General features: G+C 34.2%; 2 protein-coding genes and 1 pseudogene across 5 annotated transcripts; 1 reads left to right on the top strand and 2 right to left on the bottom strand.

Moving 5' to 3' along the window:
• Positions 1-30: 30 nt before the first annotated feature.
• Positions 31-16584, bottom strand: LOC114734802 (iron-sulfur cluster assembly protein 1-like; annotated as a pseudogene).
• Positions 3823-6532, bottom strand: LOC114734801 (iron-sulfur cluster assembly protein 1-like). Its single transcript, XM_028922444.1, has 4 exons — positions 6413-6532; positions 5448-5757; positions 4567-4621; positions 3823-4366 (listed from the first exon to the last, which is right to left on the bottom strand). Exons 2-4 carry the CDS (start codon positions 5731-5733, stop codon positions 3919-3921), a joined length of 789 nt encoding a protein of 262 aa, XP_028778277.1. The 5' UTR covers positions 5734-5757; positions 6413-6532; the 3' UTR covers positions 3823-3918.
• Positions 16585-20553: 3969 nt separating the features above from the next.
• LOC114734799 (probable boron transporter 2) lies at positions 20554-26344 on the top strand. 4 transcript variants are annotated; one of them, XR_003739206.1, is made up of 14 exons: positions 20554-20657; positions 20815-20897; positions 20986-21178; positions 21278-21416; positions 21668-21839; positions 22057-22223; positions 22354-22527; positions 22647-22742; positions 22943-23080; positions 23158-23477; positions 23822-24092; positions 24211-24559; positions 25217-25299; positions 25902-26344. XR_003739206.1 is itself a non-coding variant. In XM_028922443.1 (12 exons), exons 1-12 carry the CDS (start codon positions 20554-20556, stop codon positions 24526-24528), a joined length of 2175 nt encoding a protein of 724 aa, XP_028778276.1. In that variant the 3' UTR covers positions 24529-24841. The 4 variants fall into 4 exon arrangements, 1 of the variants encoding a protein (XP_028778276.1); XR_003739205.1 differs by having other exon boundaries at positions 25209-25299; positions 25953-26344; XR_003739204.1 differs by having other exon boundaries at positions 25209-25299.

Here is a 26344-nt window from a genome sequence, read left to right as displayed (position 1 = left end):
CGAATACATGATTATGCAAAAAATCGTGCAAGCATGCGCAAAGTGTACCTGTTTCCCTTTCAAGGCATTCCGAGTGGCAAGTGGTGAGCTGCCAGGCATTTCTGTATGCAGCAAGATATTAATACAACTTTAAAGTGTCAAACTGGCAGACCCTTGTTCGCCTATTGAAAACCACCATGCAAACAATTAAGTAACAAACCCTAGCCAGTACCACCAGTATTTACTTCATATGATGACACAACAGAAGCTGGCAAAGTAGGTCCAGCAGATAAAGAGTTATACAGTAAGATGCTCAATTGATGGATAACTCACTGATCCTTGACTTGAATTCATTAGAAAATCCAAACAGTGACAGTTTTCATCATCATTCCAGGCATGGATGAAATCAAGCAGCGGCAGCCTTCTCGTCAGATGTTGCCTCAGTGGAAGTTGACTTGGCACGCTTAGCTTCATAGTCTTTAACAGCCGCTTTGATAGCATCCTCAGCAAGCATGCTGCAGTGAAGCTTAACTGGAGGAAGTGATAGGTGCTTTGCAATTTCACTGCAGGATATCCCTTGTCAACTATTTGAAAAATTCCAAAAAAACAAAGAAAAGTGGACTGGAACCAAGAACCATGAAAGCATAATCATCGCCTAAAAGGTCCAAAACTCACCAGCAAAAGATATAAATAATTTTTGAAAAATCAATATCAATATTAATTATGCAGGGATTGTTATGATCGGCACCTAAGGAGATGAAAACTAGAAGATATCATATGATAGAACATCAACACACTTTCCAGCTTTAAACAGAAAAGTGACCAACACAAAATTCTATTTTATATGTAAGCAGTCATGTTGTCTTCCACGGCCAACTGTTCATACAGAACAAAAATAATCCCTCACAGAATACTAATACATGTATCTCAGATTCAACTACTCTTCTTCCCTCCAACACATTTAGTCACACTCTAAAAGCAGCTCAGGATGCAGCAGATTCTATCTAGCACAATCCCTACAGCAACGCCATTGCTTCTCCATTGGGAAGCAAGTAATTCCAATGCACAACCTGAAGCTTTCCATTTTCAGCCTTGGAGTAAAATTTGACTAGTAATTTAGTATAATCCCTCTTTGAAAGAAGAAAGCAAGACATAGGGAGAATGAGCAATAGTTAACAATAAATGAATTATATCTCATCAACCAAACAATGGGGGAGACCTTATTTACAAAAGTTGTGATTCCACTCTTCAGAAGCACAACTCATGTAAATATGGCCTCTCCCGTGGAGGAAAGGGTGACAGAGAAGGGAGAGGAAAATCACAAAGGTAACCTTCAAACTTGAGAATTTCAAATGACAGACGGAATTATTGGGGCAGAGGTGGTAGGTTTAATCAACATGGAAGCTGATGGACCTACTGGTGGATTGGCAATATTGCACAAATTCGGAAGACACGGATCTGGTTGGCAAATGTCAGGGTTGAAGGGGTAAGTCACAAAATCCTTTGACTTTTTTTTTTGTTTTGTTTTTTGGGGGGGTGGATCTGAGCAATTTACCCAAAATTTTATTTTGTACAAGCGCTGTCCTGTTTCCTACCACAATTAACCATTTACACTGATTAAAAAAAGATCTAGTCTCTGACATAATATGTCTATCTCTACTTCACCCCGAGCAAAGGTCCAGAGCTGAAGTTATCAGGACCTAGGACATAGTTCATACTCTGCTTGCCCAAATTAAACAATACAGATCAGCACTGTAATCATAGTTGTGCTAGACTGTTATTGTTCCTTTCCAGGGGTCCAAATGAGGATGACAAGTGACAACCCTGACCTATTATGCTTCTGATATAAAAAGAAATTCAAGTCGCTCAGGAAAACTACATGCATGTGACTCATACGCTCCAAGAGTTAAGAACAGATATACTTACGTATTTTTAATGGATAAAACTTCTTCCATTTGCTTTCCTTTCACCCATTCAGTAGCTGAGAGTGAGAAACAAAAAAAAGTTAATAACGTATTTAATGAGATAAGTTACGCTTGAATAAGCTAATACACACAAACAATGCATAAAACGCAATCAATAGCTATGAGATATTCATTTAACGCAATCCAGGTAACCACTTCTAGACATCAACCCCCCATAATAACCACGACCATTCGCAACCTTACACAGCTAGGCAAGACAAATGGACCAAAATGAAAAAACTGCAGGCGAAAGGACTTTCCTGAACAGAACTCATCAAATTTGATTGATACTTACAAGCAGACGTCCCGTTTAACGTCATATTATCTCTTTCGTAGTGCTCTCTAGTTTTCCACAACAGAAAAGAACCGTAGCCCATTGATCCAATCATATCCCCAGAATTCAAGACATGTTTACCGATCTTCCATAATGGAAAACCGAAACTAGCACGTCAGAAATGAATTTCCCAACAAACCGTCCAAAGTACGAATGCAAAGGACCACATACCCACAGACGAAGACGCAATCGCCGAACCACAGCCGAAGGTCTTAAAGCAAGCATCAACAATCTTTCCGGTCTTTTCATCAACCCTAATCTGGAGTTTCATGACATCACCACATGCAGGTGCCCCGACCAGGCCCGTACCGACGGTGGGGTCATTCTTGTCGAAGGATCCAACATTCCGCGGATTGTCATAGTGATCAACAACCCTCTCGTGGTAGAATCGGGGCAGAACCTGGAGCGCCGGTGCCGGCACCTCCCGCGATGCTGCTCCCAAAATTCTCTTTGAAACCAGCCTCAGCATTCTCCGGTCGATTCCAATCCTCTTCCTCTCCAAGGGTGCTTCTTCCTCTTAATTTTGCAAATAAATATCGTTGCTCAATTTTTGTTGTGAAAAAGACTAGTTAGGTTCGGATTTGGGTATGTACGTGGAGGCTCGAGGGATCTCTTTGTCCAACATTACTGGATCAGGTGGATCCTTGATGTATATACTAACTTGGGGCGACTGGTGCCACTATTCTGTGACGCTGCAACTCGAATGATACCGCCTTCCAAAGCCCATTTCTGGAGTCACTGGTGACATGGGCTTCATTGGGCCTTACCATCTTGAACGCAGCCCAATGTTCTGTTGGGCCCAACTTATCCGTTAAATAAAAATATGGTAATTGAAATTCAGCAACACTATGTCAAGTTTTTTTTTTGGCCCAAAGTATCTTCCTACCCGAACAATAAGAGATTAATCTTTTGAGATACTGTCAGACACCGTAACGGGAATCTCTCCTAACAGTGTTTTTTCCATACACACCGTCCAAAGAATTAAACCCAGGACATGATGTTTAAAGTGCTCAAGTTTTTTTTGCTTGGACCAACACTTGTTGGTAACGCTATATTGAGTATGTTCCATAGCAAGGAGGGGGAAAAAAAGGGCTGTAATCCCGTTAATTTTCAGGCATGTTCAGTTTAATCTTTCTTGGCTAATCGCAAAAAATAATTGTTGACCCTAAAATAGTCACGATCCTTAATTATATAAACCCGAAGTCTCGTTGTCTTCCTTGCAGAGCCTCAATAACACTCCCCCACGAACCATGAAGTACATTCTCTTTGGTGAATCAATAACTTATAAAAATGAACAGAAAAGTTAAACAAAAAGTAAGAAGAGAAAGCCAAAATAATTAGGCAAACAACCATTAAAAAAATAACGATCAATGTGTTGTGTAAAAAGAAGAGAAAAGAATTGTCAAAATAAAGAAGTATAAAAGCAAGAAAACCAAATAAGCACTGTTCAAGGGATTACATTCGTTACATAGATGATACTGTCTCAGGCAATAGCATCTTTATTACATAAAGCTCAGATTGAGCCGTTAAGATGCTCAAACGAACATCAACCCACTGATCCTAAACTTGACAACATTAGAAAACCTTAACATTGGCCGTTTTCTCCATCATTAACCACAGCATACAGATAATAGGACGGAGCTAATGCAGCAATCTCCTGATCCCATCATACAGATGATAGGACATGGCAACGGCAGCAATCTGGGCAAAGATTACGCTGAAATTTGTCGAAAAATGGAAAAATTGGTAGAACTCAGCATAGGTGAAGCAAATCAGAGGCATTTTCAGACATAGAAGATAGAAACCCAAAACCATAGCTGCCAGGGAAGCCCCAGAGATCCTATTGAAAATTGAAGACATGGAAGAGGACTGTGGCTTGTAAATAGAAAGATGAGGAGATATCGGGCGAAGTGTATTTTTCATAGGCGCCGTGACTGGAGTGGCACCCGTCTCTCCAGATGTTGCCTCGGTGGCTGTTGCCATGGCTCGCTTAGCTTCATAGCTTTTAAAACCTGCTTTGATGGCATCGTCAGCAAACATGCCGCAGTGAAGCTTAAATGGACGAAATGACAGATGCTTTGCAATTTCCCTGCAGAATATCCGTTATCAATTATTCAGGTCATCTCATTTCAAAAACTCAGGAAAGCAGACCAGAATCAAGAACCATGAAAGCATAACCATCAACCAACACGTCCAGAACTGACGAGCAGCTGATTTCAAAGAGAAAAAGTCACTCAGGCAAAAAACATACATTAGTATCATATGCTTACTAGACTTATGGATACTTACATGTTTTTTGTGGATGAAACTCCCTCCATTTGCTTCCCTTTTACCCATTCATTAGCTGAAAAGTGAGAGATAAAAAATTTTATAACTTATTTAATGAGGGTAAGGTACCATTGAGCAAACTATTACACCAAAAAGTGAATAAAACAAATACGGCAGCTATTAAGGTTTCATTTAATAGCAATTCAGGTCAACATCCCAGCACATTACTCCTCCATATGCTAAGCAGCTATTGCCAAAATAAGTGAAAAGTCCATAAGCTGCCTATGATGTTAATAATCTAAAGCAAATAGATATATACAGGATCAACCACAAGCTTGCACAGCCGAGCCAAACACAAGGGTCAAAAATGAAAAGACAAGAGAAGAAAGGACACTCCCAAACTCATCAGATTTATTGATGATGATATGCAAGTGTCTAGTGTTAACATCGCATTATCTATTCCGCAGCACTCTCTAAGTTGGTCAGTTGAAAATGTTCAACTCAGAAAAACAAAAGGAAAGGAAAAAGACTTTAGTGTGTGTCTGCAAGCCCGCTAGTCTTGGTCAATTGACCAACGTAATGTTAGAGTAGTTTTGTTTAGAAAGTGGCGCCAGCTCATTTCCAATAGGTTTCCAAACATAAGCTTGGTCCCATCAATCCAATCATATTCCAAAAATCCAACTCATGTTTGTTCATCTTCCATATTGGGAAACTGAAACGAGCACACAAATAAATTTGCCTTCCATAAAGATAAAAATAGAAATTGAGAATCTCCAAAAAGATGAAAACACGTAAAAGGTAATCTGTTCAAATTTCAACGCCCCTACACACACGCGCACACACACACAAAAAGCAAGAAGAAGAAGGCAAGGGGATAAAAGGGGCTTTATAGGACTGCATACCCGCAGAAGAAGAGGCAATGCCCAAACCACGGCCAAAGGTCTTGAAGCGAGCATCAACGATCTTTCTGGTTATTTCATCACCCTTAATATGGAGTTTCATGTCAGAGGGTTCCCTAGCCAAGCCCATTCTGACCATGGCGTCATTCTTGTTGAAGGATCCCATAGTCCGTGGGTTGTCGTAGTGATCAACAACACTCTCACGGGAGAATTGAGGCAGAACTTGGAGTGTTGGCGATGGCACCTCCCGTGACACTCCCAAAATTCTCTTTGAAACCAGCCTCAACATTCTTCCTCTTCAAGGCTTCCTCCCCTTCAATTGGAAAAATATCCACGGTTCCTCAATTTTTTTCCTTATAACTTTTATTTTGTACAGCACTTGGAGTTTGGTTTGGATTTGGGTATGCTCACGCAGGCTAGGGGATTTAAGTAACCAATAATAGCCAAATATTATGCTTTATAAAGAAAAACGGCATAAGAGTTCACAAATAATGCAAAACCCAGCATCACTGATTATATACAGTACGTAGCGATCTAGGAATTACAAAACCAAGATCATCAGGACAGAGAGAATTGTTAAACAAAAGTGAGCATACACAGGAAACGCTGCCTCGAGATGTATATGAAAAAACCCACCCACGTGTGATCATAGTTATAGCTCCACAAATCACAACTATGCAAAAACAAATCGGTTTTCAAGAATAATAGACCATGACTTTGAAGAGAGAGAAAAAATGAAGAAAGATTAGCATTTTCATCCCGTTTCGAGGATTTTTAATGGGTAATTTGATGACCATTAGTAATTGACGTAAATAAAAGCATTAGGGCGGCCACAGAGCTGGATTACTGATGACAAATCCGAACTAAGATCACATGGTTTGTAAAGTTCTGGAAGCTATTAACATTATAAGGGCGTGAATTTTGTGTCTTTGTTTGTTCTTGAACAAAAAATTTAAGAGAATGCACACCTTCCGTCGCACAAGTCTTCTTCACCGTCAGAATGGGTGGGTTTCGTCGGTCACAGCCCTTTCGTTACTCGCGTCTTCCTCACCAGCCGCCCCTCCTGCTCGCAGTCTCAGGCTATCGCGTCGGATTCAATTAGACTTTGTTTTGCCTGCTCAAAAAAAAAAAAAAGTAGACTTCGTTTTGGATTAACAGAATTCAAGTTTTTTTTTTAATACAATAACAGGATTCAATTAGATTTTATGACTTTATTAAAGCTGGCATTATAGCCCAACGCTCTATTGGGCCCAAGTAAAACGCAGTAATAAAAAATGAAACTCACAGATGTGGAGCCCAACTCCATGCATGATGGGGTAGAACTTTTTCATTCTGGATGGTACTGACTACTGATATGCATTTAAGCCTCATTTTTTTATGGGATTATGAGTAAATTTTATTTCCAAAAAAGAGGCGCAGTAAAAGGATAATATTGAAAATAGTTAATATCATCTGTAGTCATTAAAATTTAACTTTTTTTTAGTCTACCTAAAGATTCTCTATTTCTAAAAAAGTGTTTTTGTCCCTGAAACAAAATTTTAAAATTTAAAACCAAAATAAAATCAAATTTCAGGACTAAAATCACTAATTGAGTAATTTCAAGTTTTAGAAATCATAACCAAAATAACATTAAATCTTAAAAAATAAAAATGATATTAATTCGTATTTATAATGGCATATTTTCAAACAAAAAGTAACACGGCTGTTTCTAGTTCTGTTAACAAGAAGTGCAGTGAGGTTTCGCTTTTAAAATACTAAGAGGGTGTTTGGAAATTAAGAGAAGTGTTTTTTAAAAGCATTTTTTTATAAATCGGGATAAACTCTTTCACATATTTACTTTATATACTGCAAAATCACGTTTAAAACCATAAATTAATTTTCATCCAAATACTCCTAAATCAACTTTGCATGCACTTGTTCTCTAGCTAGTAATTAATTGGCCATTAGCTGATATCAAACTATGGCAATTGGGCATGCAAGTAGGTTTGATTTTTTAAAAAAAAAAAAAAAGAAAGACTTTTGAACTTTGAATTTGTTTTACAAACAAATTGTAAATAGCAGCGTTGAGATGTGCGGTGGTTGCATTCGAGGCGATCATGGCAATTGATGATTAGAACTTAAAAAGGATTTACAAAATGTGTTGGATATTATTTATTGGTTTGGTACATAATCCGAACTTATTCATAAGCCGTGGATTAGTTAACCAGTCCTCTCTCTCTCTCTCTCTGCCTCCTCTGCCAACGTTAACGAGTTCTCTGCGAATGTTTGTGTTTGATTATTTGAAGATCCTTTGATAATGCAGCTATATATGGAGTGGGTCAGCTTTATTATCAAATCGCACTTTGAATAAAACTATAGTATAGATCTGGGATAATTAATTACAAATTATCCATCCATTTCTGTGCAATTATAATTCAAGCAGCTAGGTTTAGCATTGCCTGTCATAGTGACGACCCTCAGATACTCATAAACCTCAAAAATTTTAGGTCCCATTTAGTACAAAGTGTTGAAAATAAAATACAGAGATTGAAATTGATAAAATTTATGAAAAGAATGTTTAGCATATAAAATTGATTATTACATAGAATTAAACAAATTCATTTACGTGAGATTAGAAAATATCATGAGGGGATGTGATATTTTTCAATTTTACCTCTATAGGTTTGCCTAATCCTATATAATAAGTTATTAGCAAAATCAAAAATTTAAAGAGATAGCTGAATCAAAATAATCCCCTTTAAAGTTGTATTTCTTTAAGAAGGCAACATAAAAATTCTGTTGTGTTCCATCAATATGTTGAAAAGATTATACAATAGCCATATAACAAATTATTACTTATATTAAATACTTTTTTAATAATTTTGTTCAATTGCAACCCCAATTCTTGTCATTCATTTTTAATGCTCCATAAACATTACTCCAAAGTACGTCACATTCAGCACAAAAACTTAAAAGTCAGCACATGCTCAACTTGCATGATCCGTGGAAGTTCTTGTAATATTTTTACATGTTTTAAAAAGACTACTCGTTCCGGGCTTATACATATAAAAGCAACAATTAACCAGAATCACATGGCTTGAAATACTTGTTAAAATTAATTAAAAATAATAAATATATTAAGAATATATTTTTTTCCAAATATATTTGTGAAGATAATGAGTAAATGAGAATGAATCGAAAAGATGTAGCAATAACGGTGGGCGCAAATTAAAAAATAGTTTAAAATTTTGACCCCAAAAAATGCTGCTTGAGAGAATGTTACTGGTAATCTGGTATATGGGATGGAAGGGGGTAATAAACACACACACACACATATATGCGCGCGCGCGTGTGGGCACGCGTGGACCATATCTTTTACTGCATATGCGCGAGCCCCCAGCGAATCACGCATTAGTCAGAAATATCTTTTTATCGATCGGATCTAACGATAACTAAGGTTTTAGTGACCTGAAAGAAGATACTCCTCCTGTTCTAATTATAAGACCCAATTGACTTATTTGAGGAGATTAAAGAAGTAAGTTAAGTTGGTTATTTATAATAAATAAGTGTTGTTATTCCTAAAATATCCTTGCTAATTAAGTATATTGGTTAAAACTATCATTATTAGAAGGATTATCTTGGAAAAAAATGCATAAATATAAAAGAAAAAATGGATTGGGTCTTATAATTAGGACCAAATAAAAAGTCAAATTGGGTCTTATAATAAGGACCGGAGGAGTATTTAAATATGATATTTTAATGGGAAAATCCCAGAAAAAGCCCTTAGAATATACCAAATCCCAGATTGGGCCCTTAAATTTCGAAAATGACAGAATGGGTCATTAACCCAATCTGTCATTTGTGAAATTCAGGCGAATTGACATTTTTACCCCTGAGCAAAAGTGAGTAGTTATTCTCTAAACAAATCTAGGTAACGCTTATACTGTTCTAGTGATTACAAGATTCGTTGTAATTAATAATAAGGTACCTGACAATAATAAGATACCTGACTATGAAAAAATGAGTAGTTATTCTTTACACAAATCTAGGTAATGCTTATATTGTTCTAGTGATTACAACATTAGTTGTAGTTAATAACAAGACACCTGATTATGAAAAAGTGAATAGTTATTCGCTATACGAATCTAGGTAACACCTAAACTCTTATAGTGATTCCTTGAATCATTGTAGTGAATGAATAAATGAGGGCAAAATTGTCAATTCGCCTGAATTTCACAAATGACAGATTGGGTCAATGACCCATTCTGTCATTTTCGAAATTTAAAAGCCCAATCTGACATTTCCCATATTTCAAGGACCTTTTTTGGGATTTTCCCTATTTTAATTTGTGGCGCCGGTAGGTTTGTATGATTAAACTAATATATACCGCTAAAGAAATTCAGGGTTACTTTTTGGGTTGAGATCATTGGGCCGTGTATATATACGGTATGCTATTTTTTATTTTCAATATAAGAATTTATTTAACTTTTAATTTAATTCTATATATAAGATTTTAATCTATTTTGTTTATTATATTTATTTATTTTCTTTTTAAAATAATCTTTCTAGTAGTTGCTTATACTCTTCCGATCCTTAATATAAGATCTATTTAACTAATTTAATTAGAGTAAGAAAGTTAAGTAAGTTAGTTAGTAATAAGAAATGTGACACATTTTTCCTAAAACACCATAATCATTTTTCTTAATACCACATCTTACTCTTCTACTTGATTATGGTTGGGGAGTATTTATAGGGATAATTTAGAAAAAATTGATAAATATGAGAAATTGGTCTTATATTCAGAACTAAAACCAACTCAACAATTAGACTCTATATTAAGGACCGAAGGAGTATTAAATTTTTTAACAATTATAGCTAGGTATGATTAGTAAAAGTATTTTAGAAAAAATAATACTTATTTATCACAAATAACTAATTTAACTAATTTTTTTTAATTTTTTTCAAGATAGCTAATTAGGTTTTATATTAAGAATTAGAAGTAGTTCAGAACTTGGTTACTTAACGGTTCTAAATTTCTAATTTAAAATGATTGATTGTACATCCCACCAACCCCAATCTAATTATGCATTAATTATTTAAGGATTAAGACAAAAAAAAAAGGGGGGGTTGGCATTTTTCTAAAGAGCATGAGAAACGTAACCTTCCAACACAGGCAATATGGGTTCCACAAAACAATCATGTGTTCATAATATACGACCTTCGACCTAAAATTTCCCGCACCAGACAAGCACCATGAATACATAATAGGTCATTCAGTCTTAAATATAAGAATTAATTGTTAGAAAAGTGATTTTAATAACAAATATGAAATTACTTTATTTCTCATATTTGTTATTTTGTACATTTTTACTTAATCCATATATATAATATAATGTTGGTCTTTAATATAATAACTAATTGACTAATTTAAATAGATTAATTTAAGCAAATTAAAAAAATTAGTTAAATTAATTATTAATAATAAATAAATGTTATCTTTCATAATATACTCTTACTAATCAAGTGTTATTTGATAAAATATTTAACATGTGCAACTACTGTAATGACTATTTTGAGAAAAAGAGATAAATATGAGAGATAAAATATATTAAAATTTTATATTTAAAATCAAATTAAAAATAAAATTAACTCTTATATTAAATTAATTATGAGAGGCAGTATCATGTATGGGCCATTTAGGGTGACCATGCCTTTTTGGCTCAGTCCCCATACCAATAACGAGATTGTCCAATGCAATGTCACCTTTATCAAATATATAATCTATAAAACCGACGAGCAGTTAGTTACTCCAGACTTTTGAGTTGTATAGAAGTTAAATTAAATGATCTGCCTCCATACTTTAATTATATTTATATATTATATATTGGAAAGGATTGGGTGATCTAAAAATGTTTGCATGTACGGATCTTGTATTTTAATATTAATCGCGACTTTTTAATTTCTCTTTATTATCAGGTTGCATGCATGTATAAAAAAGTTTAGTAGGCTGGAATAAAAATATAGATTATGATAATTCTTAAATGGTACTCCTCCGGTCCTTAATATAAGACCCAATTCTTGAGTTAGTTTTGGTCTTAAATATAAGCCCCGTTTCTCATATTTATCAAATTTCTCCAAATTATCCCTATAGACACTCCCTCAACCATAATCAAGTAGAAAAGAGAGATGAGATATTAAGAAACATGATCATGGTGTTTTAAAAAAAATGTGTCACTTTACTTATAATTAACTAATTCACCTAACTTTTTTAGTCTAATCAAATTAGTTAAATGAGTTTTATATTAAGAACTGAAAGAGTACATATAAGTGGTGTATTTTATGCAGAACCAACTGTCCCACTGCCCAATTGGGCATCATCATTTATTTACAGGAATTATCAAACTACAGGCCAATCACTTTTCGGCTGCTTGGCTTTTAATTTGCTTATTTTGCATTATCTCATAGTGGGTCTGTGCGTCACGAACCAGCCGCTTCATAATTAGGGGTGGCTGAAGATTGTGCTTTTAGAGATTAAAAATAAATAAAAATCACAGAAAGTATCTTAACTATATGACGACGGCTTCTAATTTGGGATGATAATCACTGTATTAACCTTGCATTAAATTAAAGGATTAAGATGGTTAAAGGGGGGAGATTACAATAAGCTGTTGCGGGATCGAAGTTAGTAAAGAGTAAATTAATTATCAAAGTACTAAGAAACAGGTAATCAAGATCATGCAATTTCTGATAATAAGATCGCCATCGGAACAAGTTAGTAACGAGTAAAAGTAATTATTAAAGTATTAGTTTATGTGGTGATATTAAAGTGAACGTGTTTTGTTCAATTTATTTTTAGGTCAAGGCATCCGCATCCCAAAATATTTTGTGGTATATTTAACATCTCGAAATATTTTCTAAATACGTCCAGCATCTCAAAGTATTTTTCTTCTATCTTGGTACTTAATGGATCAAAAAATATCTGTGGGTGTTAGATGTATCTAAAAATAATATTTTGGGATGTTAGATGCACTAAAAAATGCTTCACAATGTTAGAAGCATCTAAAACAATATTTCAAAATACTGAATACATCACAAAATACTTTAGAATATTGGATGCACATGAAAAAATACCACCTTAACCTTTTATTTTTTTTAAAGTACATTTTCAATCAAACCATTGCAATTTGGGCCATTCAAATCATTTTGGATGATCCATATTGAATTTAAATTTTTTTATAGATTTTAATTAATTTTTTGTTTTAATATACATAATTTAAAATAAATATAATTTTACAACTGGTACTTTTTTAAAAAATAAATTTATCATTAAAAATTTTTAAATTTAAATAATCTATATCAAATTTTGAATGATTTTAATTCGTACTAAATCAAATTCCCAATATAAATGGGTTTTCATTGCAAGCAGTCATATCAAATTATTAAACAAATCATTTTTCCACCTGTACATGGACATCGTTTTTTTTTTTTTGGGGATAAAAATACAAACAAGAATGGATGGACATGGCTTTAGTTTTACTCACGCGACATTTCCCCATTTTTTTCAACGAAATCAATCACCGTCAAATTGTTATGCAAGTCACTTTCCCCATTGTCCACTTGCACTTGACGTCACCACATTTCTTTGACTTTAATCAAGTATTTCAATTAATTCTCCATACCAAATTTATCAAATTAAACATATCATTAGAATGACGGGTCCCCATTTGGTGCTCATCACCTGATGAGCAATCTGGACCCTCCAGATAATAATCTGGACGGTCCAGATTTAATATTTTTAAATAATTATTTTAAAATAGAAAAAATTATATTTTTAAAGAATGATAGTTAAGAGATTATCTTTATTTTTTATCCTATATCTATTAAAATAATTATTTTAAAAAAATAAAAATAAAAATAAAATCAGATCTGGACCATCCAAATCAGATCTGGACGGTCCAGATCTGATGAGCATTGGGTGCTCATCAAAACTGATGAGCACCCAATGCAAATCCTAGAATGACTGCGGGCACGTATCTAACTCATAAATAACCAAGAGGGAATGTAATAATTGTCTGGAGCTGCTTAAATTAAGTATTTATAAGTCTGTTTATGTAAATCAAAATAAAATACCTCTCACATACTTCTTCGTATTTTATAATTATAATTAAAAAAACTATATTTAATAAATCCTATCGCTGGCCTGTGTGCGTATATATTTAGTGGAGTACTCATCAATTAATAAACAGGCCAGTGTACGTCTAGCTGTATGGTGGAGATTTTCTTTTAACTAAAGTTTAAACAATCATAACGAAACCGCGTTACAACCCCACCATAGGCATCTGAAAATGATATACTCCTCCTATCCTTATTATAAGACCCAATTTGACTTTTTATTTGGTTCTAATTATAAGACCCAATCCATTTTGTCTCTTATATTTATGCATTTTTTTCCAAGATAATCCTTCTAATAATGATAGTTTTAGCCAATATACTTAATTAGCAAGGATATTTTAGGAATGACAACACTTATTTATTATAAATAACCAACTTAACTTACTTCCTTAATCTCCTCAAATAAGTCAATTGGGTCTTATAATTAGGACCGGAGGAGTATATGGTTTATGCGCTTGTTTTCTTTGCAAGGCAAATCGTTTGTGGATTGATATTATATTATAAAGGGAAAAAAGTATTGATATTTTAATTCTAAACATATGACCAGAAAATAGGATATTCTTGTCTAATCTGCAGATAATCAGTAATTAGAGTGTGATTTGTAAGAAAAAGAAAAAGGGGCTTTTTGTAATCTGCAAAAGTTGAGGTGTATGTGTTTCGGTAGAGAGCTGAACAGTTGAACTGAATCAGAATCGGAAAAGGGATAAAAGGCCACGCACTCTTATTATCTGCTTCCATAGTTCAAATGCAAAAGAATCTTTGCATATTATATGCTGTATCGCTCTTTGATATAAGAATTAATTATTAAGTTAGTTTGATCTTAAATATAAGATATATTTTTTATGTTTATCAAATTTTCTTAAATCATTTCTGTGGATACTTTTTTAACCATAATCAAATAAGTGAGTGAGGGAGAATATTAAGAAAGACAATTATGGTATTTTAGAGAAAAAAACATGTCATATTTTTCATAATTAATTAACTTACCTAATTTCTTTAATACAATCAAATTAGTTAAATAGATCTTATATTAAAAATCAGAGGAGCATATGACATACACATACACACGTATATAATTAAACCAAACTCTTTTTGGTACACCAATCATCTATGTTCCCTGCTTTTCTGTTCCACCTATTAAATATATTATCATGAAATGCCAATTTGATAATTTTTTAATTATTATTTATCCAGAGTTTTGCCATTATCAGTGTGATAATTTAAGTAGTATTTGGTATGAGAGAAATAGAGGGAAAAAAAGGAGAAAGAAGATTTTAACGAGCTCTATTTAAAAAATTAGAGAAGTGGGGTTTTCAAATTTTAATAAAAAGAATAAGTAATATAGACGAGTAGTAAAAATTAATTAAAATCTTTTTAACCCTATCTTTTTAGTTTTTTAAATCGAGCTCATTAAAAATCCCTTTCTCCCTTCTTTTCATTTTTCCTCATTTCAGACGAAACGGACCATTAGACATGATTTGTTAATTGGATATGAATTCATTTCCAGGACGCAGTTGAAAAGTTTCATGAAAGGACGTCATGCTCTTATTATTATGACTCGTTCATATCTGGATCGATCCGTTCTCATATGCATCTGGACATTATTTAAGTGTCCAATTATTTGAGAAACTTCAAACTTCTTGTCTGTGCGTTTAATTTGGTCGGTTTAATTAAAAATAAATCGGATAGGACATAAGATTTTGTTGAGCAATAATATGGAGGAATAAAAATATGTGTAACGTATGGTCTCAGAAAATGAGAGGACTAGATTATATTTTCATGTCATATCTATATATACATATATATAAATAATCCTGTTGTTTTTTTTCTGGTCAAAAAAAAAAATAATCCTGTTGTTTTGGAATTTTATGCAAATGCAAGGTATTCTTCCATTGATAGACATCGATATTACACGGTTATTGGCATGACGGCGCTAAAAAAAGTAAATGAGAAAAAAGAACCCTTTTTAAAACGAAACGATTATGACATTCACAGGGGATTTGTGCTAGGCAGAAGAAAAAAGTTGGAAGAATCCCTGCGAGCTCCAATAAATATATACACATAATTACTTTTTTTAGTTATTAATATAATACTCTTCTGGTCCTTAATATAAGATTCAATTATTAAGTTAGTTTTGGTTTTAAATATAAGACCTATTTTTCATATTTATCAATTTTCTCTAAATTACCCATATGGATACTCTTTCAACCATAATCATGTAGAAGAGAAAAATAGGGTATTAAGAAAGATGATTATGGTATTTTAAGAAAAAAAAGATTCAGCCACAAATTTAAACCCTTTATATTTAAATATATCTGTAAAAGGCTCACCAAATAATTAAGTAGCTAATAAAGTAAGTTGAGCTATATGTATTATTGCTGGTAAAAAAAAAAAAAAAAGAACAAGAATAACCTAAAATAAATAAACAATAATTGTTGGGCAGGTCTACGATGGGACCACGTACATATGAAAGGGATTGTTAACGAAGCCTGATAAGTGATAATAATGGAGGATGACCCCATCACGAAAACGGTTTGTCGGGCTTAATATATAGTTAAATTTAATTTAAAAATATACATTTTGTTCTCTAACTTTATACAAGATTTTCAGTTTAGTTTTTTTAACAGTAATGTTGTTATGTATTTGTTATTTTAAATGTTTGTAAAGTTTTAATATTGACGATGTTACTCTTGTATACACATAAAAACAGGGATGATTTCTGGCTATTTCGTCATTTATTGATCGATGTTTAGGTAATCATGCAGTATATTTCTGAAAATTACATCCATCTTTATATGGAAAGTCCTCTCCCAAGAATTTTTCTTCACTTCCATTGTAAACTTTTTCTTTTTTTTATGTGGTAATTAAATTCTATCCAATATACTCATATTTGAGAGTTAATATTGATTATATATCTAAAACTTATTTTACATATTTATCAATTTTTTCTTCAAATTAATCCTAATAATATTTCCTCAACAGTACAGAGAGGAGAATAATTTGGGTATTTTAGAAAAAAACACATCATATTAATTAATCTAACTAATATTTTTAATCTATTCAAATTAGTTAAATTTTATATTGAGAAGTAGATGAGTATTTCTTATCATGCATAGTCGGTGATTATTTTGCTTGTTTTTCTAAGTTTATATAATTATACAGTACCGTGAAAAACTAAAACAATATTTTATGTAAATATTCAGCCAGGCTAAAATTTAGTTGTCAGAACTACTATCAAAGAAAAACACAGACGCGCGTTATAGAAGAACTACTCCAAAACAGATTTGATGATATTCGAATCTGAACCTATAATACCATAAACAAGATAAAAATAAAAAAAAGACGCACGTTTTATTCCTTTTGCATCGGGTTCACAGGCTCTGAAAAATGTTTCTTATAAAAAAATTTAGATGAATTCAGTTCCAAAAGCTCATTATCAAGATCAAGATCATAACGCATATTTTAGGTTAAAAGAGCACTCATAGAAATAATAATAACGGATCTTGTCTCCTTGATACTCAAGGACACGGGGATACGAGCCTATAGAACAAATGCTGTTCAAATAAGGTCATTCTCATAGAGATAATAATAAAATTTTCATTTTGACAAGAAGATTCGAACTGATAACCTATGAGGCGATTAGATATCAACTGAACCAATTATTATTAGCACCTCTAAAACATATTAATCCCATAGAAAACGAGATATAGAATGGCCCTCTTATGGAAATAATGAAAGAGAACGACGTTGAATTTGAAAAATAGTACTAGTAGTTAAGACGTAGGTCCTTTACTGATATCATCACATGGATCAAAATCCCTCTAGTCAATTGGAAGCTTAAGAAGTCTGACTTTCAGAAGGTAGGAATTCAATTGCAAATAATTAAAGCTCAATATATAAATATCTTTTAGATAATTTAAATCGTTCATCTTATTTCTAATTAAGCCTTTGGATTCTTAAACTCAAACTGATCTTCCAATTTTTTTTTAACTGTGCGTCTCGGATAGAACAACTGATCAGAAGCCAAACAATTACATCAGCCCAAAAAAGAAATTTAAAAACCAAAATTTAAAAGAAATTTTGGCCATCCAATAATACGAGACTGATGGGTGCGTGTTAAAGGGCAATGGAATAAAAGGCTGCAATGCATGAACGGATGATCTAATTATTCTGGGAACGCCTCGGGAGATCAATCGTGGAGGCCAATAGTTTTTTTTTAATCCATTTTTTTAACTACGAGTTCAAATATTATAAATTATCAGATAATCTATACTAGCAACCTTTAAAAAATATTTTTAGAAATTATATCAACATGGTAAGAAGAAAAATTGCAAGATTAAAAAGTTTCTATCAAGTGACGAAAGAAACATTAGGAGAGATTGTTGGAAGGCACCAAAAAAAAAAAACACTAACCAACATATGATAGCCTTTTGTAAAAGCTTGAGTATTTTTTTTTCTTTTTTTCATAAGACTCAAAATAATTTATTTTAACTCTTTTATTGAAATATACTAAAAATAGATTGTGAACATATATCACATTTATCACGTTTTACTTTTACAAATAATGTTTCTTCTTAAATATTTCAATTTAATGCGTGTATATATATTTTTTTGGTTCTAAATATAAACCCATTTTGTAACGTAAGACTCATTTTATAGTGTAATTTACATTATGAAATGAGTCTTATATTTAGGACCGGAAAGAATATTATGTTTCTTTTTCTCCCACAAGAATACGCGCATGTATAATGCTAACTACACCAAAAACGGCTAGTAGAATGACAAGAAAATGTGAAGTATAAAAATTAAAATGTGATTGAATTAACGATTTGTTGACGTTAATCGAATGCAAAAATGTATCATTATCCTCCATCTCAAATATATCACTGTACTCCTCCATTTGTTCCTGAATCTAGCGAAACTAAACAATATTAAAAAAAATCATAAAATTAAAAATACGTATTATATTTAGAGAAAGCATTAATCTAGGTGAGTTTGTACATATTCTTATGATCTTATTTATAAGGTAAAAAGAAAGTAAATTTTTTTTTGCCATATTTATAGGATAGATAAAGAAAATTTTCATACAAATAAATAATTTTATCTTTAATTTATTATTATATTAATTTTATTTTCACGTGTAATAATATATAATTATATATTAATTAAATGAGAATAATGTTGAAAAATTATTAACTTATAAATAAGAGTGAACTTTTTACATATATAAAATATGTTAAAAATAACTTATAATGGTGACAAATGGGTAGATAGCAGGTGAAAGAGGTACGGAGCATCGCTCTCTTACTTGTCAGCATTCCCCTGTCAAGCTGGACATGTGTTGGGTTCAGCTGAGTATTCCTTGCATTTATGATTTTTCATCATTAACTAGATTTCATGTATATTTGAATTGAATCATATTCTTGATTGTTAAAACCTCCTTAGTTAATGCTCTTGTAGTCTTAATTTTTATGAGCTTCTCAATTGAACGTATCTAAACAAAGAACAAAATTCCAACTGGTTTCGTTATCTGCACTCACACTTCTCAGTTGATTGCTCAATGCTCATAGACTGTGCTATTTTTCGTAAATTAAATATTTAAATTAACTGTAGCCTTTCCTCATCTTTGTTTTGAGTTTTGACAGTAAAAAAACTCAAAGATGATTTTTTTTTAAAAAAACTAACACCTGAAGAGAAAACTCGTTTTTCGGTTGGCCAAAAAAAAAAAAACTCTTTTTTGAGTCCTGTTTTTGTATCTTTTACTCCGGCCGTATGTTTCCGGTCTCATGGCCTCTGAGGACGGTTTGTTGCGTCCCGCGGCCACTTATATATATACATAACATCGGCCTTCCCATGCTCATTGTCACTGGGAAGTCCTATCATTTCACGGTTGTGTGCGGAGTAAGATCTCTTGATTTCTCTCGCTTTGCTCATTATCTGTTGCCTCGGAAAATCCTTCCTTCTCCCTTCTACCCCGCGGGTATTTCTGAGTATTTACCGCAGTAGTACTTCTCTTCTATTGTAGTTCATTTTAGTGTAACTGCAATCTCTCTTCATCTTTACTTGACTGCTCCAACAATCCCTTCGTTTCCTTCCTTCTTCAAGGCTCCTTGCCGAAGAATGTAACTCACCTTTGTTTGATTAATGCCTGCTTCAGCAAAAGTCTTCTGAATCGTTCCCGTCAGAGTTTTTGAGTCATGGAATCTCGTTAATCTTGCTTCTTTTTCCTATGGGTCCAGCTTCGTCATATTTCATCCGCTAATTCCTGTTCTCCTGAAGTGGATGTAGTCAAATCAAATGCAGGTTGCTACTATGTCTTCTCGTTAATTTGGTTTGCTTTCTCTCCGAAGCTACGGCTCTAGAGATTGAATTCGATTAGCATCAGTTTCTGTGAGTGAAGTGTACCATGTAACTGGAATACTGCTTCTTTGCTACCATTGCCACGCATTTGTTCTGCCTTGGTGATTAATGGAAGGCCTGCCTGGTTTTCTTCAGAAAGAGGAGACTCTGGATCTAGGCTCTGTCATGTTTCATGGGTAGTCTTCATTGTAGCTGGCGGAAAGCATATGTTCATCTCGTTAACTTCAATAGTTATCCGAATATGCAATCCAAGTAGTGTTGATTCTTTGTCTAACTTATTCTTTGGTCCTTGATAACAGAATATCAAGATATTATCCTCATTAGTTCTCCGACATGTAAATTCTCCATTAGGATTCTTTTATTCATTTTCCACTTCAAGGACCTGATGGACTAGCGCAGTTAACAAATGAACACGCCTTTTTAGCAGTTTTCCGATTCAAACCTTAGGATGATCAATAGGGATTCACGTCTCCCTGCCCTTAGTTTTCTGGATATTTTTATCTATGCAAATTTAATCACTATTTTGCCTCTGGAGTCCACGCACTTATTTCAAACCAAAACTTAAGAATTTGTATCTGTACTTGTTATACCACAACGTATGGAAGAAACATTTGTTCCCTTCGAAGGGATCAAGAATGACCTCAAAGCAAGAATTGAATGTTACAAAGAAGATTGGACAAGTGGTTTCCGAGCTGGTATCAGGTTTGTGATTTTCCTTATTCTGCATAATTGTGATTTCCAAGTACATAATATATTTTTGCATACTCTGATTTTTTCCAAAGATACAAATTCATATTTGCTTATGAATCACCAACGGAAAAGTTTTGTTGAGGTTCTTAATTCATATCGTGTCAAACAGGATTCTTGCCCCGACCACATACATATTTTTTGCTTCAGCAATTCCAGTTATTTCTTTTGGAGAGCAACTGGATAGAAATACAGGTATAAGGTCAATCTTCAGAATGACAATGCCCTGTTGGTATATTGATGGTCATTATCTAAAAATGCTTTATTGGGTTATATTCTACAGATGGAACTCTGACTGCAGTGCAGACTCTTGCATCAACAGCACTCTGTGGTGTTATCCATTCAATCCTTGGAGGGCAACCTCTCCTCATTCTTGGTGTGGCTGAGCCGACGGTTTTAATGTATACCTTTATGTATAATTTTGCTAAGGATCGAAAGGATTTGGGTCATAAACTCTTCCTTCCCTGGACTGGATGGTATTTTTGAGCTTTATTGTGGTTATCTGATGGTTATTATGTATAATTTAAATGAAATTAACAGGGAACTGATGTAACTCTCTTTGATTCGTTGATTAGGGTGTGTGCTTGGACAGCCTTGTTGCTCTTTTTGTTGGCCGTTCTTGGTGCATGCTCCATAATCAACAGGTTCACACGCATTGCTGGGGAATTATTTGGTCTGCTAATTGCAATGCTCTTTATGCAGCAGGCCATAAGGGTGAGAATTTTTGTGCTCATCCATATCAAGTGGTAGATTCTTAATGAAACAACAGTTGCTGTAATTCTTATAGAGAACATCAACGAAAAAACTGTTGTTGAGTAGTCTGAGTTTGATATTCCACTCACAAACAGTAACCTGTATCCTCAAGCAATTGACATGGTTTTTGATGGGAGCTAGTTTCTAGTTTTTATTCAAATGAAACACCAAACAAGGAAGAGTTTCTAATTTTTATAATGTCCATCTTAAAGGGAGTTGTGGAAGAGTTTGGGGTACCCAAGAACCGGAGAGAAAGTACCAGTTCAATTGCACTCGAACCATCTTGGCTGTTTGGCAATGGGATGTTTGCTTTGGTTTTGTCATTTGGCCTTATTTTTACAGCACTGCAAAGTCGTAAAGCTAGATCTTGGCGCTATGGGACAGGTATAATTTATACTTGTTCTTATTTAACAAGCTCGAAAGGAACTTTTATACTTAACAAGATAGGCCATAAGTTTGACATGACTAAAACTTAACCACATTCATGTCCTGTGGAAGTGATTCTGTGGTCTGCTTACTCTATGCATTTTGTCAGTTTGTTTCTGCAGCATAATAATTTATTATTTTTAACTTTCCCATCTTTTTCAATGTGGTCGTATAGGTTGGCTTAGGGGATTTATAGCTGATTATGGAGTTCCACTATTGGTGCTAGTATGGACCGCTGTATCTTACATACCAGTCAATGAGGTCCCAAAGGGAATCCCCAGGCGACTCTTCAGTCCAAACCCATGGTCTCCTGGTGCATACTCAAATTGGACAGTTATCAAGGTGATTCTGAAGCTTTAAGTGTACATATTTCTCTTTGAGTGCAGTCAATGTTTTAACTACATGAAAAACCACATTCTAGTTGTTCCTCTCAAAAGTTTCGCTGGGTGCTCTTGTTTGCTCTGTTCTGCAGGAAATGTTGGATGTTCCTGCTGTGTATATTATTGGAGCATTTATACCAGCAACTATGATTGCTGTACTTTACTACTTTGATCACAGTGTTGCATCACAACTTGCACAGCAGAAGGAGTTCAATCTAAGAAAACCTTCTTCCTATCATTATGACCTTCTTCTTTTGGGCTTTTTGGTTGGTCATTTAATTTAGATAATAAATTTTATTGCAATTCCAGTTGACAGCAATGAATGTCCTTTATGTTACATGTGACAAAATGGTTTTAAACTGGACTCTTTCATATTTCTTGCCAGACTCTGTTGTGTGGGCTTATTGGAATCCCTCCTTCCAATGGGGTCATTCCACAATCTCCAATGCATACAAAAAGCTTGGCCACTCTAAAACATCAGGTAATATCATCTTCTTATTCATCCTAACTGTTGCCAACTGTCTTCATTCTATAACAAAAGGGATCTGATTCACTTGTCATTGTTTCACTTGCTTCATTGTAAAGTCTATCATCCGCTTTGCTACTCTTTACTTATGGCTGAACTAGATGTATATCCCAGACTGATTTTATTTTATTTATTTTATTTTTTGTTGGAAATAGCTTCTGAGGAGAAAGCTTAGATCAACTGCACGACAAAGTATGCAGAAAAATATGAACCTCAGCCAGTTGTACGAGAATATGCAAGCAGCATATGATGAAATGCACACTCCACTGGTCCATCAAATGCCACCTGCACTGGTAAATGCGGTTGTATTAATTCGTGTTGATTTTAAGCTTGTGATATTCTCTCAACCATTGGTTTTCTTTCCAAGCAGAGGTTGAAAGAGCTGAAGGAGTCCACCATCCAACTTGCTTCTAGTCAAGGATACGTCGATGCCCCTGTTGATGAGATTGTGTTTGATGTGGAAAAGGATATTGATGATCTTTTGCCTGTTGAAGTTAAAGAACAGCGCCTCAGCAATCTGCTGCAGGCATTGATGGTTGGTGGTTGTGTTGCTGCTATGCCTGTTCTGAAGAAGATACCAACTTCAGTCCTATGGGGCTACTTCGCTTTCATGGCTATAGAGAGTCTGCCGGGAAATCAGTTTTGGGAGAGAGTATTGTTTCTGTTAACTGCTCCAAATCGAAGATACAAGTATGTACATACTCAAAATTGGTTTTTTTTTCATAGCTACTGATCCAGACTTTCTAGGACTTGTGAACTTATGTAGCGTCACAAAAACTCCCTCCCACATCAACCTCCTAGTTTTGGTGCATAATGAACATGCATCTTTATCTCTTGTTTCTTTATCAATATTTGTGGTGATAGCTGATGAAAATAGTGCATGCAGGGAGAAGAGATCATAGATCCATGCAAACACACACACACACACAGACACACCCATGAATATTTGTATCTACGTTTGCATTTCATACGACCATTTCCTACTAAAGAAGGCAGAGGTGATAATGATTCTTATTTTCCACTTGTTTTACTAGGGTGCTGGAGAAAATGCACGCAACTTTTCTTGAGACTGTGCCCTTCAAAACAGTTGCCATGTTTACCTTGTTACAAACGGCTTACTTGCTTGCGTGCTTTGGTATAACTTGGATACCAATTGCCGGGGTCCTTTTCCCGTTGTTAATCATGCTTCTTGTCCCAGCACGCCAATATGTCCTTCCTAAGTTTTTTAAAGGAGTACATCTTCAAGAGTTGGATGCTGCAGCCTACGAGGAATCCCCTGCTGTTGCTTTCAACATGGCATTTGAAGTAAGTAGATCGTGTTTATACTATAATTTCACTGACCATTATAGAATGACATTAGACAACTTAGTATTGTATCATGTGTCTGTCAAAGCTTTTAGGTTGATGTTTTGATGTCTGACAGGATCCAAGTTGTCAAACTCAAGCAACAACTGTTAACATTAGTGGCGGGGAAATTCTTGATGAAATTATTACAAGGAGCCGTGGGGAGATTCGTGGCATCCACAGCCCAAAAACAAGTAGTTCGACGCCAACTTCATTTGGTGATATAAGACCTGCTAATAGTCCACAGCTAGTGCGAAGGGTGCACAGCCCTCGAGTAACTGAATTGAGAGGGGAAAGCAGCCTAGTATCAGCCAAAAAAGAGATCATGCTAAGGCAAACTCCTAGTCCAGGGTCATCGATTCCTAGACAAGATCCTAAAGGTTCATCTTCGAGCTAAAGTGGTATCTTTAAGACTGAAGAGAATAGTTGTAGGTGGTGCGCTAGAGGTCATTTGCTTCATACCTGTAATGAAAGGCAATCTTCTACGTGTCTATATCTTCTCTTCCTTTGTGAAGTTTTACTGTAGTTTGTTGTTTGACTGCATTGTTCCTTATTAATGTAAAATGGGCAGGGTATTGTCATGTTCATGGAAACATGATATTTAAATCTATCTGTGTTGGTTGAATTTTGATGTTCCTTGCTATGCAAGAAGGGGATACAGAAACAAAGAGTTTATTTGCTTTATGTGTCTGGCGAAAGGAACTCACCTATAAATGTTTAGTGCCAAATTTACTTTTCGATGGATCATAAAGTCAAATATGCGAAAGACCTTGACAGAACTTCAAGCGATAAACTTTTTTCCCTTTTACTTTCATTATTTTCGTGGAAAACATAGATGATGATAGTATCTTTTAGTGCATGAATTCCATCACCTATCCCCCTTTACTCTGACAGTCTGACTGATTGCTTTAAAAATGAAAATGGGGTAACTTTGAAATGGCTTTTCACGACACACATTGAATTGTCTGTACGTATGTAGTAAAGCTGCTTAGAAGGGAGTGATTTCTAGTTGGTGGCAATGAAGGTGTTCAAAGCCATCATGTATAACATCTGCTTTTCACTGTGCTTTTGCTTTAGCTGTTCAGGATGAGGACGTTAAGATCTTGACGAACCTAAGTATAAGTTTGAAAGTGAAGTAATCCTCCGTGTCCTCTAATGCTATCTCAAGGTGAGCCCTCTTACCTGATAAGCACTAAGTCACTAAGCAGTCCTTTCAAAGCTGGTAAATAGTCCTTCCGAACGGAGAAGACAGACTTGCATCTCCTACTTTTCAATACCGACAAAATTTTGTACGAATTTTAGATATTTGGCATCAAGTTAATTATCTGTTATAATGGATGAAACTAAAGTAAATATCTTAATCAGTCAATATCACATGATTGAGGATCTTTTAAAAAATAATTCTGGAGATTTTTGTACTGAAAAACCTGATAGAAGACATTTAACAGAATTTAGGTAAATCTTGTTCTTTAAATAATGACTTTATTGGCACGCCTTGCCTTAGTGGCCAGAGGTGACATCAGTCACTGATAATCTGATATTTACCTTGTAGTATCCATAAGCACTCTGAATTTGATGCTTTTTTCCCTTTTGGTAAAAGACCAAAACACTAGAACTATTGGGACCACAATTTACCAATGAATTGAAGCCTCTTTTACTTTTCTTTCAGAACAAAACAGAAACGTAGTTGTTTAATTATGTGTAATAAACTAATAATCATAACTAAACTCTTTAAAATGTGTAAATAGCATAATGAATGCTATCTGACAGAGCATGGTGACCATATTTTGTGCATTATGGAAACTGGCAAACATTGTGTAGGAGTGAAGATTGAAGAGAGGACCCATATAGAAAGATGGATAAGAAACACAAGTTAGTGGAATGCACACTCTCTTCCCACTGTCTCTGCATATGCTCCATCAAATTCTAGTGATGTCATTCACATATCTACCTGCAGATACGACACCATGCTGTGTCTTCAACGTGTTATATTGAGATTGAGATTTGAAAGCATTCATGTAACCAGTAACTCTTATCTTTAATTTTCTTTCATAGAAGGACATTCCTCAAATGATCTCAACTTTGGATCAAGTTTTCTTCCACGTTTATCTGAAAACTTGGTCTGAATGGAGGGGAAAATAGAAGGGAGAGAATACTGGAACTTCCAAAGATAGGAAGACAATTTATTATTTTAAAGATTTTTCCTCGTAGTA

Source organism: Neltuma alba, unplaced genomic scaffold, assembly GCF_004799145.2.
Source record: "Neltuma alba isolate B1F8T4 unplaced genomic scaffold, ASM479914v2 tig00013147_pilon, whole genome shotgun sequence".
Lineage (NCBI taxonomy): Eukaryota > Viridiplantae > Streptophyta > Magnoliopsida > Fabales > Fabaceae > Neltuma > Neltuma alba.
This window is presented reverse-complemented; position numbering and strand designations above follow the sequence as displayed.